Source organism: Ambystoma mexicanum, chromosome 6p (assembly GCF_040938575.1).
Source record: "Ambystoma mexicanum isolate Mex_15411 chromosome 6p, UKY_AmexF1_1, whole genome shotgun sequence".
NCBI lineage: Eukaryota > Metazoa > Chordata > Amphibia > Caudata > Ambystomatidae > Ambystoma > Ambystoma mexicanum.
Genome location: NC_090935.1, coordinates 522,204,381 through 522,218,173, shown reverse-complemented (window position 1 = coordinate 522,218,173; position 13,793 = coordinate 522,204,381). Strand labels below are relative to the sequence as shown.

Here is a 13,793-nt window from a genome sequence, read left to right as displayed (position 1 = left end):
CCTTGAGTGAAGGAGAAGCAGTAGCTGAAGCAGAATGAACCAGAGTGATTGCATGAAAGATGTAAACGCCGTTTGTCTGAATTTATCAAGGTTATTCACAGTGGACTTCTTTAAGGGGGCACAACATCTTTTTAATGTTCTCCATGATCAGGATTGGTTTTTCCTCAAACTGACTCAATCTTGGTGGCTGGGTGCAATGAGGTTGCCTCTCTAGGTCACTTTCACAGTGAGATGACTCATGCAACGGGCAAGAACTTCTTTAAAGGACCACTTTATCTCTCCCCCACAAGCCCACACCCCATCATGGAGCGAGCACAATAAAGACCATGGCCCGTGTTTCCAAATGGCGTGGGGCTGCACAGCACTAAATGATATGGCATTTATAATGCGCCTATGCCCAAGCGTTTCATGATCCATACCCAAAAATCGGACACTGCTGGTGTGAACCCAAAACCTTTGCCACTTAAACTACTATGTCGCAGGGGTCAAAATAATAACAATAAACAACAACGTTGGTAAACAAAGTTGCATGTTTCTGGCGCGGCAGGTTGGACCAATGACCATTATGTTCCCTTATTGAAGTCTCAACTTATTAGGAGAGTCTACAGACATCGTCATGAGTTCTTGTACCATATTGGCTTGTGCAGCTCAGTTAAAACAACTTGACGCATACAGAGCTGTAGAGCAGGCCAGAAAGAAATCATAATGCCATAAGAAGTATGGGGAATATAATGGTTAAAATGGTACAAATGTATTCTATGTAGTAAATGTAATCTTCTCATTCACTTAAGGTCATGATCAAACTCTTGTTAAAACATTTACAATATTTTTAGAGTGCAAGACATCAAAAGGTAAGGCACAACACAGTTCAAATGTGGTCTGGGGCGACCATAAGGCACAACACAGTTCAAATGTGGTCAGGGGCGACCATAAGGCACAACACAGTTCAAATGTGGTCTGGGGCGACCATAGGGCACAACACAGTTCAAATGTGGTCTGGGGCGACCATAGGGCACAACACAGTTCAAATGTGGTCTGGGGCGACCATAAGGCACAACACACCTCATATACGATACGGTTGTGTGTTGGCTGGAGTGCGTCAAAGTATTTGAGTACGTGGCTATATGTGGAGGGTAAGAGGGTGGCAAGGTGGGTGCAGAGTAAGGCAATAAGCATGAGAGTGATACAGAGGCTGAGGGGCATGCATGTGTACGTTGCCTAGGCCTTTATGGGGCAACTCGGAGCACTTGTGTGCCTTTATACCAAATGAAGCAAAATTGAGTCTGGCAGACCAACACAAAAACAGAGTTAGAAAGTAGCGCAATGTGGCCGCGCTTACCAGGTATTTGTTCCCGGAAGGTTTCCAGGCCAGGTCCGCTGCTTCTGCCGTGTCGTGAGCACCTACTTAGCCGCTGCGTTCCCCAGTGTAAGCCAATGTATTGACATGGGGCATCAGAGGTCCGTGAGTGAATAGTAGGGGAACTCGCCACGCGCCGTTAGCGGCGAACAGGGGCAAACAGGGCCTTAGAGTGGCCTTTGAGTGTGGCCGGCTCTTCCGCCTGCCGGCGGATGTTCGGTGCGAAGAAGCACGGTTGCTTAGCAACCAGGATGCCGAGCCTCGCTCTGGCGCCGCATCGCGCCCGACATTTTGTTTTGATTTTTTTTCTTTTTTTTTTTTCAAATTTCGGCGTGTTGCTGGAGCGCACCCCGGGCCGCTTCTGGGTAAGGGGTGGCCAGTAGGGAGGTGAAAAGTTCCTCTGGGAGGGGGGGGCAGCACAAAGGTGCTGGTAGGGGCTCGTGGGGGCCTGGATGCACAGCTGTCCTCTACGTGCCTCGTAGCACGGTGCTGCAGCTCTGATGAGCTGATCCTGGCCAGTGGAAGGTGGGGGCTCCTGCCCGCGCCACCTGGCTGAAGATGGTCGCCCCTGACCACACTGAACTGTGTTGTGCCTTATGGTCGCCCCAGTCCACATTTGAACTGTGTTGTGCCTTATGGTCGCCCCTGACCACATTGAACTATGTTGTGCCTTATGGGCGCCTCAGTCCACATTTGATCTGTGTTGTGCCCTATGGTCGCCCCAGACCACATTTGAACTGTGTTGTGCCTTATGGTCGCCCCTGACCACATTTGAACTGTGTTGTGCCTTATGGTCGCCCCTGACCACATTTGAACTGTGTTGTGCCTTATGGTCGCCCCTGACCACATTTGAACCGTGTTGTGCCCTATGGTCGCCCCTGTCTACATTGAACTATGTTGTGCCTTATGGTCGCCCCAGACTACTTTTGAACTGTGCTGTGCCCTATGGTCGCTCCAGACTACATTGCCTGTCCCTGACTGTATTTAGCCTACATATGATTGCTCCATCTAGCCTAGAGATACCTGACTCTTGCAAACCAACAGCCTAAAACCAGGCCACAATGATACTAACTTTTATTTACCTGTCAGCCCTTTGGACCACAATGCCTAAAGTAAACCACTATCCGAGGCCCACACTACAGGGCATACCGCCTGTAGATGAAGGACTCTTAACTCCCCCCCTAGAGCCCAGCCATCAACTTTCACACTCACTTATTACCCGCCAATCACTAACACACCTTCCCTGTGACATCGCAAATAGAAACGCAAAACTACGCTCGAGACTACCTAAAATTTACGAACCATTAGCCAGACTCAATACCTCCTGCAATAGAAGTAACGCTAACATCCGAAACACTCCCCCTGTAAAAATTGACCTCCATCGCAACAACCGCCTAAATAAGCAGCCCAACACCAACAATAGCATACCAAAAAAGAAAAGTAATGCTACCCAGGCCACAGTAAAGCCGAACATCCAACTGAAGTGCGCCCTTATTAATGCCAGGTCACTAATAGCACACGCTACTGAAATTGCGGATCTCATTCAAATAGGAGACTATGACATCTTCGCCATAACAGAAACTTGGCTGCACAAAGCTGCAGGACCTGCCCTAATGCTTGCCTTACCCCATAATTACACCATACTTAGAGAAGACAGAGTCAACTCTCGAGGAGGTGGCCTAGCTATTATTGCTAAAAATAATCTCACCCTAAAAATTGACTCAAGTTCAACAACTAACTCCTGCGAATCATTAACTGCTAAACTCCTCGCATCTCCCTCTCAAACTATTACTATTCACCTTATCTATAGACCACCTGGCCCTATTGGCACGTTCGAGGAGGACATTTCCACAATCCTCTCAAACAACCTAAAAACTTCATCCCAAGCTATCCTTCTGGGAGACCTAAACCTAGGCTACAATGACCCTAAAGACCTGCAAGCAACTAATATCACTAATGTCATCTCAGAACTAGGCTTCTCCCAAAAAATCCTACAACCCACACACGAAAAAGGCCGTATACTTGACTGGGTTGCTGACTACAACTGCAATACAACGATTGTCGATATCACCCCACAAATCTGGACTGATCACGCACTGATAACTTTCCTCCTAAATGTTAACTTGGCCCTACCTATTGAAAATGCTCTGGCTCCCCCCTTGCCAACTAGAAACAAAAAACTTATAACTACAGAAAAACTGCTACCACTCATCCTCCCTAGATTAAACTCTCAACCTGACTCATTGGACACCTCATTACTAGTAAATGAATTCAACTCTTCTATGGCTACAGCTCTAGATACTATTGCCCCACTGAAACTGAGAAAGAGCAAGCCTAGAGCTCACCTAAACACCTGGTTTACTCCTCACCTTAAATCTCTAAGACTTGAAAAACGTAAATGCGAATCTGCTTGGCGACTAACCCCAACAGAGACAAACAAAATTACACTCATCAATGCCTCTAAGATCTACAAAAATGAAATAAAGAAAGCAAAAAGAGAAAACTTCAACAACAGAATACTGCAGGCCAAATCTGGAACGAAAGAACTATTCCTTATACTAAAGGAATTAGAAAACCCCATTCCTGTCCAAGATAATTGCGACAAAAATAAAATATGGTGCTCGAACATCCAACAAGCGCTAAATGACAAAATTGCCACACTCCAAACAAAAATTGAGATAAAGAAACAGAATATCCCACCCTCAACTAACCCAAGAGGCAAACCTCCAACCAGCACTAAACTAGACTATAAATTTAACTTCTCGAAAGTAACTATACTCGAGACTGAAAAGATAATACTCTCACTCAAGCCATCCAATTGCCGAGGCGACCTATGCCCAGCCCAACTAATAAAGGAAGCGGCCAGAGACCTCTCCCCATTCATTTCTAAGCTTATTAATGCCTCCTTTGCTTCAGGCACAATACCAGATAACCTCAAGCAATCCTGGGTCCTCCCCCTCCTAAAAAAACAAACACTGGACCCATCCATCCCGACTAACTACAGGCCTATCACAACGGTACCCTTCCTATTAAAAATCCTAGACAGGGTAGCCTACCTACAGATCCAAAAACATCTGGAGCTGCACCACCTTTTAGGCACAAGACAATCAGGCTTCAGACCCCAGCACGGAACTGAAACCGCGCTCATCGATCTTAAAACTCAGGTTGATGAGCTGAGAGACTCTGGAAAGATGGCCCTACTCCTCTTACTGGACCTCTCTGCAGCCTTCGACCTGGTGGATCATGATGTGCTCTGCACCCACCTAGAAACAGCTGCCCATTTCTCCACACATGCCATCGCATGGATCAAATCATTCCTAACCGGTAGAACTATGAGAGTCTTCTCTACTTCTGCTGCTGCCGACCCTGTATCCATCACATGTGGAGTCCCACAAGGTTCTTGTGTCTCCCCCACTATGTACAACATCTTCACGAAGCCATTGTTCGATGATCTAGATGATCTGGGTGTTACCTACACTAACTATGCGGATGACACTCAGATTCTCATACCACTTTCAGGGGATTATGAACAAGATTTGGCCTTGGTGAACAAGATTTATCTCATCATTCAGGCATGGATGGCCACCCACGGGCTATGCCTGAATGATGACAAAACGGAACTTATCATACTGGGGAACAAACAAAACATCAATAGATTAAAAGAAGAATACTCCTCCTTCATCATAGACGGCAATATTATCAAGGTGGCAAAAGAAGTAAAAACATTAGGGTTTTACCTTGATTCCCACCTCTCCCTAACCAAACAGGTGAACGCAATGGCATCCAGCACCGCATATACCTGCAAGCTGATTAGAGCCGCAAAACCATACCTATCCACTGCCAACTGCCTAACCCTTGCTCGAGCATTAGTGCTGTCGAAATTGGACTATTGCAACGCACTATACTTAGGAGCCAATAAACATACGTTGCAAAAAATTCAAACACTACAGAACAATGCTCTTAGAGCAGCCTTAGGAATTCCAAGAAGGGAGCATATTTCAGAAGCTAGAAGACAATCCAACTGGCTCTCCACAGTGGACAAAATCAAACTCAAGACAGCTTCTCTAACTTTCAAAAGTATCAACCATCTAGCACCCAAATACCTAGCCGCCAGATTCAACAGAAAAATCTCCACTAGACCCACTAGAGAAGCATACTCTAACCAGTTAGTGATCCCCCCATTCAAACTAAGTACGGCCGGAGGAAATAGCTTCCCGGTCAAAGCTGCCCAGCTTTGGAACTCCCTCCCGCCCGGCCTGAGATCTACCCAATCCTACGCCCTCTTCAGATCCAACTGTATCAACTGGATCAAAGAAAATGACCGATAGTCCCGCCCTACACTAATATAACTACTGTCCTACAGTCGTACTATGTACATAACTAAATACTCTCTATCTTCCTACTGCATATTTCCTGTATATATTATGTTATATGTTTATATTAAGCACAATGTATACTCTCCCTATTGTCCTGCATTATGTAATTTCTACTATGTATAACCACCATTTGTAAGCATGCGTAACCTGTAAAGTTTAAAGTATCCTTGAACAACGCGCCCGGTTACCCTCGGGTTTGGTGCGCGCTATAAATAATAAAAAAATTTTTTTTTTTTTTTAAAAAGGTGTACTAAGTTTCTACATTTACAACACTGTTCCCCATCAAATTGACACAATGGCCCCATTTACCATAACATGCTATTCCTGGTGGATCTTTTTGTGTTATGTATGGAGCTGTAATGACATGGCCATAAATAATCAGGTTTCACTCCTTCGGTAGTTTGGAGCTACTTAAAGGGTTACTTTGCTTTTCGGGAATGCTGGAAATCCATGCTCAAGGATGGGAAATATAAGCATGTTGCTAGTTATGGGAGTTGGCTTACATATTATGCACTGAGTCTTAGTGATAAACCCATGCGTACTTCAAGATAGAGTAAAGTATATTACACCACCAGTTGTTAGAGGTACTTCCTTTTTCAGGGTGCTACTACGTTACTGCCGTCATGCCCGATTTCCTCTGTGGACATCAGATCTATTATATTGTTCACAATTTCTGAGGAATGAGGTTTAGCCCCGCATGTCTGTGATTCAGCAAAACATCCCTTTGTAGGGTGATCACTGACCTTTCCGTTCACTTTATTGAAAGGGAACCCGCAAGGAAAAATTGTTCTGACCGGGGGTGGGGAGGTGGAGGGGTGTCATCTGGCAAGTAAATCTCTCATAAAGGGCCACTGCTCAGTAGTGCAACAGATGGATACGTTAATAACGGGGCAGAGGAGTAGGTAGAGGGGCTGACAGAGGAGCATTCGTGGTCCGCCAGCCCAGCGGAAGACAAAATATGAAGGCGAAGAAAGAGAATGCAAAGATGGGGCACCCTGCTATGGTATAACAGGAGGGTTAGTGATTGTTTGAGGCTTTAATGGGGCCAGAGTACAATTAGATTCTGGAATTATGTGAATATCCTGTCTTTTAATAATAATAATAATAATTTTGCATTGGGCCCCTGGACTGGAGAAAAAGTTGGATTGATCTAAGAGTCTACTGACATGCGTTGCCATGAGGGCTTCTCAAGCCAGGGTTCCATGAACAGTAAAAGCAAGGACTTAACTGGTGTGGAGTATCAGCAGGAGCATCATCCAATGGTGAGTAGGAACAGCCTACTCACCATGGGGAAAGTGCCCCCACGCACACACTGCCAACAAGGTGATACAGGATGACGACCAGTGCCAAGAGATTGCCTGAAGCCATTTTGAGATGCTCTTCTCCACAGAGACAGTGTCTCAATGCATGAGTGCCCATTTTGAGACAAAGCAATTGTACATTTCAGGCCCAATGTGGTTGGCGGCGGCGGGGAAGAATGAGGATTTGCCAATCTGCTTACCTCCCTTAGACGAACGACGGCTCCCGATTAAATATTAGGGCTAGGTTGGGACAAAAATGCGGTCACCTGCAATACTGTGACCAACACAACGTGCTCATTTGAGGTGTCCGGTCAAATGGTCGACAGGTCAAATATATATATATATATATATATATATATTTTTTTTTTTTAGGTTTTCGTTTAGGCAAAAAAAAAAGGGGGTTTTAGCAAAAAAAAAAAAAAAAAAAAAAAATTAGACCATTTGACCCGTCGACCTTTTGGTGTTGACCATTTGTCCTGTCGACCATTTACTTTCGACCAAATGACCTAGAACCCTCATTTGACATTGCTCCGAGAGGGAAGCTCAAGGTGGCCACTATTAGTGTACATCAGAGAAACATTAGGGTCACCACTGGTATCAATCCATAGAAGTGCAGCCTCAATAGAGTCACTGGTTTTACACCTCTATAAGTAAGCCTCGGGGTTGCCCAGGGTATTAGATTCGGCCCCTGGATAGGGATCCTTGACTGGGGAGGCTCGGGTTGCCCTAGTGTCACATGTGCACACCAAGGAACCCATCCCCAGAATCGGAAACCGCCAGGAAGAATCAGTGCCCTAAAAACCGAGTCACTTACCCTTGGAGCGTTTCTCCTCAATGATTTACAGAAAGTGAGCCGGAGGAACTGTGCCGCACACCTCCCTTCACCGACAATGCCTTAATCAGTGCCCGACGGCGAAGGCATTGCAGTGAAGACGCGAGTCTAACCAGTGTTTAGGCACGAGGCACCACAAGCATAGCGAGGGAGGGTCAGTAACCAATAAATGACTGTCATACAACATACAAAAATAAAAACCCTTTTCGCTTTAAGTGCAAAAATGCGGTGGAAAAACATCACAAAATAAAGAAGAGCAAAAGAACATGATAGAAAGACCTACATGCAAATGGGGAAAAAGACTGAAGGGTGAAGCTAGGGCGCTGCCTAGGGAGATGGAGCTCTGGCCATGCATGTGGCAGGCCAGGATATACAAATAAAAGCACAGCATATGTGTTGTTACTATAAAAAATGCTCCAGTCCCCAGTGGACAAAGTCCCCTAACTGTTGAGGAAAGGGGCTGAGACGGGTGCCATGTCTTAAAATTGCGGCAAAAATGGCTATGTATACAAAATATCGTATCGCTGCTAAAATGCTGTGCTTTTGCTGCCACAATCAGGTAAAGGATGCGGGGGACACCCCTGGACCCGTAGTACCATTTAAGGGGAGTGGGGGCACCCATGCAACCCCTCCCCACCCTCGCTCCCCTTAAATGGTATAATGGGGTACAGCTTTACCGGGGCAAACCACAGCATTTTTGCCAAGATTTTTTTTTACCTGCGACATTTTTGCCGCAATTTTATTACCCGATACCCTGAGACGGAGCAGTCACGTTTACCATGACATTTCCGCACTTATAGGAACGGTCCATGTTTTGGTGGAGTCAGCATGCCTTTAGAACTATTATTTTAGACGAAAGTATGCTCATTTTGATAGAAACGTATATATCCACTTTTTGTAATACATATTTCTACTGTCTCAGGAGGATGACTCGGGGACAACTCGCTCACTTTGGAAGCAAGACGACACAGAGCAAAGCAGGTTCGATACCCAGGTCCGCGCTTAGAAACCTCTGTGTATTAAGCACATTATAAATAACCTATCATACTGCAATTGCATAATGTTGATGTTTAAGAGCAACACCACAGATAGGCTTACTGCTAAGTTTGATTTAGTCCCAAAACGTTCCTTGCAGCCCCCCTCTACTTCTAGCCACTGAACACCATTCAGTTGAAAGTAGCTGTTCCAGAAGAGTCAATTGGCTTAGATAGCAAAGCATGTATAGAAACTGTAACAGCATGAACAGATTTTGTGTTTCAGTCTGGCTTCAAAACGTGGAGAGTTGCAGAAGAGAATGAGCCACATCAAAAAAGAAAGTGGTTACCTAGGACAAGTGCTTAAAGAAGACAAAATACCTCTTTCCCTTTAGTGTCTCCGTTTTCAATCCACTCCACTGTAACGCTTTCATTGTCTTCGTTTAGCGATGTAACCATAGCTTGATGTATTCGGCCTATGAAAAACAAAAACAAGATTCTTAAAGAGAAACAAGGAATGCAAACCTAATAGTCATTCACAAAACTAGGGCACATGCAGTGTATAATATAAATATATAACAAGTCGATACCTCAATTAGGCTAGAAAAAAAGTCACTTATTTGCGAGCTATTTTGCCACTTCATCAGGCAGGTGAAATGAAGCCTTTGACAAACATTACTGCAGCTTAAAACGACCCTACTAGAAATCCATTGTCTCCATCTGTTACCGTCAACGTACCCACTTCATAGTTTTGCTCAAAGAGGCATGCATTTAACTCCCACGCACTTGGAGTCTTCAAGATCTGAATGGTACACCGTTTTAAGTGAGGCAGGGATCAGTGGGGCTTAAGAGAAGCGAAGACGATGGAAGGGCAGAGAGGGGGCGCGGGGGGTGGAGGTGGTGGGACAACACAGCCTGTCCCGTTCTTAGGAAGACAGGATGGAATAGTATCAGAGATGGTATGTGCAAGTCCAGTTAAACTCTGAATGCAAGGCCGGTCCCTTTGCAAGATCAGTGGTGGCACAATGATCCACACATCAGGGTTGTGCCTCTAGAAGGCCGAATGAGCGGAGGCACAACCAGTCCATGTGTTAGGCTTTCAGCTTGCGGAATCCAGTGGGATCTCAAACTGCTGTACTCCAGGGTAATTTCAGGCCTGACAAAGCCAGGGAGGCCTAGGGTGGCCTCTGAATTCAAATGCATTCACATTTTCAATACATCGACAGGGTGCTTGAGTAGACATTGCGGTTCCATGAGTCACTATCCCAACTAAGATGCTCTCATTATTTCCACCCATAGAGATGCAGGTATCACAACATTCAGACCGGACACTTTCCATCATTTTTATCAAAGCCATTCACTGGCTTCCAACAGACTCTGCCCCAGCCCAAAAGCTACCGAAACACTTGCGAGGGTCCCAGTCTCAAATCAAACCCCACCCTTTCCTCATTATTGTGATGTAACACAATTCCAATATGGTATTGGACACAAACTTACCACACTGGGTTTGACGAGTCAAAGGCCCAACACACGACTGGTTGTGCCCCTACTCTTTCGACCTTCTAGATCCACCACTGATCTTGTAAAGGGCCTAACATACAGAGTTTTAACATGACTGCTCCTGCCATTATCCCATCCCCTATTCATCTTTCTTTCCCATCAATCACACCGACCCCCGCCCCCACTTACCCCTGTGTACCATCCAGACCTTGACGACTGCAACTGGCTTTCTTTTGAAACACCACTATTCAACCCTTGGCTAACACGGCACAAGCAAACTGAAAATTTAATAAATATATATTATAGGGCGGCGGCTGCCCTATAATTCAGGTCATACTGATATGAGCCATAGGAAATCCAAAAATGTTATTGCTAATAACTTGACTTGCAGGGCAGATGTGGCTGACACTTTCAAAAGAAAGCATTTGTCACACCCTTGCCGCCCCCCCCAGCTATATCACCCATGGTGCTTTGCCGCAGACTTTTCAGAAATGAAAAGCTGGCATTTATTTTTTTGGCCTGATGCAGGGTAATGCCGGGGAATGTAAAAAAAAAAAATGAAGTGCTCAAAAAGCAATTTGGAGGAGGAAAAAGGATGCAATTGCATCAGGCTAGAGGTGGGGAAAGAGGGTCCCATGTCAATTTGAAGAGTTGGGGGTGTCCTGGGGAGCCAGTTACAGCTCAAAAATGTTCACATTGAGGGAATGCCTGGGGAATCTCGCAAGATTCCTGCGGCTACAACAGTAGACGCACCCAGAAAAGAAAATGCGTCACAGGAACGAAAGAGTGAAAGGGAGGTATGGAGGGGGGGCAGGGGTGGAAGGGAAACAGCTGAGGGGAGTGGTGGACCATGGAAATAGGTCAGGGGCATTTGGCGAGTGCCCGTGAGGACTGGGAAGAGTTTATGATTTTTGAGCGTTAGCGGGGGAATACCAGAGGATTCCCACCGGCATGGGTAATTCATCGTTGCTATATGTGTAGTTTGTTGCCGTTATCGGGGGAATCCCACAGCAATCGGAAGAGTGAAAAAAACCTTACTCAAGAGAGTTAAGGTGATGAGATTGAACGCAACAAAACCCTTGCAATTCAGCATTTGCATTTGAAAGCGAGTTTAACCATAAGCTTGCACCCCCTGCAGCATATGAACACAATGACAACATCACGTAATACATCATACATGACAACACTGATATCACAGGGTGGATTCATTACATTTTGAAATATCCAACTCTGCTTTGGTAATATGTAAATATATGATATGTACATATTTCATTTTTACACAGTACATGATATTCTGTCTTTGTTTCTTTAAATGTAACATACGCTACACAATTGTATGTAGATAGAGACATTACAACAAAGAACAGTATATGCACATTTATGTACTTTTGAAGGATCTTATTTTTGAATAAAAATGCATAATTTATTTTCAAAAGAAATGAGTAAGACTATTAGCAATACAATCATGTCTATAATACAATATTAGCTTTCTAATCTTCATTTCATTTTCCTATAAATTTCATTATGTAGTATAATTAACTTTTTTATATATTATCCAACATTTAAATGCTTAGATTCTATACTATTAGAATGCACATGGCACGGCACGTACTGCCTTATGAGATTTTTATAAAACGCGTCATCTGGAAACAATGTGTTCATATAATGTTATTACGATCAAGAGAATTGTACATTTAGTGTGAACATTTACTATTTTTTCATAACACTTACTATTAAATATATGTTTCTCCTTCCATCTATTCTTTACTACTACATCTACTTGTATTATCTTAGAAACACCTCAAATAGATTTAGCTGGATCTGGTACTTTTCCTGCAAGAAAGTACTGTAATTGCTTACTAATATATGAAATTCAAACCATTTATAACGTTTGTTTTTTTCAATTTTAAAATCCAATACTACAAATTAATGTTCCACACAATCATAAGATACGAGTGTATGAAGGGTAATAAATTAAAATATGTATCAAAAGTGGGCAACAAAAATATTCCAACTCATAATTAGTAATGTCATATAAGGAGGTTTTATCCCCTGAACAGGGATCCTGTAAAACCCTCAGGAGCGCCCTCCATGTTTTGCAACCTCTGTTTCAGATGCATGGTGTTACCTGCCCGATAAAAGATTAGGGTGATGGCGGAGTCCATAATCCATTCCCCCTTGCTCCCCTCTGCATTCGGCCTCCCCACAGAATGCTGCTATATGGCCAGTGCCTCCAACTATTGTTCAGAAACGAACCCCTACACAATGTTCAAAAACTGTAGAAATCGAGTCCCAGATATTGGCAACATCCCAACCACTACTACCGTAGAATGCGTATGACTTACAATGTTAATGTATTAGTACCAGAGGCATAAGAAAGAAACTGATGCTGGCAAATTCTCTACAAAACAGGCGATTCCAGATCATAATTAGTACTAGGACAGGGTATAGCTGGGACGAATACCCTTTGGCGATTACTGTACCTTTCACTAACCTAAACTGTTGTCCAGGATACCAATCCTGTGCATAAGGAAACCATAAAGCACCCCAAATTATCTATTTTCCCCACTACCTTCAATACCAAAGTATCCTCTTACGAGGGAGAACTGAACACATATCCAATGCTCTGTTTGACTTAACACCTGGTATCTGGTAGAGTACCCAGGATTTCTGGCATAATTCCAATCCTGATACGCGAGGCAACTGTGTCCTGTGATCTCCAAAGTCCATCAGCAAAACTATTCACATCTTCTACTTTTAAGATGATCTCTAAATAAAAAGGAAACAATTCTTTTCTGCCCTGGTTGCAATTAGGCCAACTTTCCTCCCAAAACCACAAATTGAGGGGCATATACAGTTAAGTGACCAACAGCCACTAATCAATCCTCCCCTCCACCTCACCATCTCAAATCAAACTGCTTTATGGAGGAAAGGGGATTACCGGAGAAATTTAAAATCAACAGCTTCAGGTTTTTACAGAACAACAAGCGTTAGGTTAATGCTTCTTATTGCTCTCATGCTACCCCACTTTTGAATCAACTTCACTGGCTTCCTGTCTCTGCCTGCATACTTTTTAAAGTCGACAGTCTGGTGCATAAGTGCATCTATGCTAGTGCTTCTCTTTCGATCAAGTTCATGCTTGAAGTTAATTGATCTAAGATTCTATAGGAATTATGCCGGCTGCTAAAGTTCCTCCATTCAGTACCTAACGGAATGCTCTTTGTTTCTTCGATCAGAGTTCAATCCAAATGTTTTAATAAGTAAAAACCATTCTATTTTCATACTCTTTTGCCCCTTCTAACCTTGTAAAATGTTACTCCATTTCCATTGTTCCATTCTATAGTGCTCGCAGGCCGCTGGGTGTGAGCACTTTATAAATGTTTATAATATAACCAGGGTGCAAGATGTGCACTTGCTACTAGCCATTGGCTAGTGATATTTCACTCATGGCAA

The 13,793-nt window shown here is 44.0% G+C and overlaps 1 protein-coding gene across 4 annotated transcripts in view; it reads right to left on the bottom strand.

Moving 5' to 3' along the window:
* The window catches only part of KIF2A (kinesin family member 2A), a 1,079,703-nt gene that overhangs the window by 918,639 nt on the left and 147,271 nt on the right, over positions 1-13,793 (bottom strand). For all 4 annotated transcript variants that reach the window (XM_069627337.1, XM_069627336.1, XM_069627334.1 and 1 more), the window contains exon 2: positions 9,222-9,316. In XM_069627337.1, the coding sequence (XP_069483438.1) occupies positions 9,222-9,316 (95 nt within the window). The remainder of the gene's footprint in view (positions 1-9,221; positions 9,317-13,793) is intronic.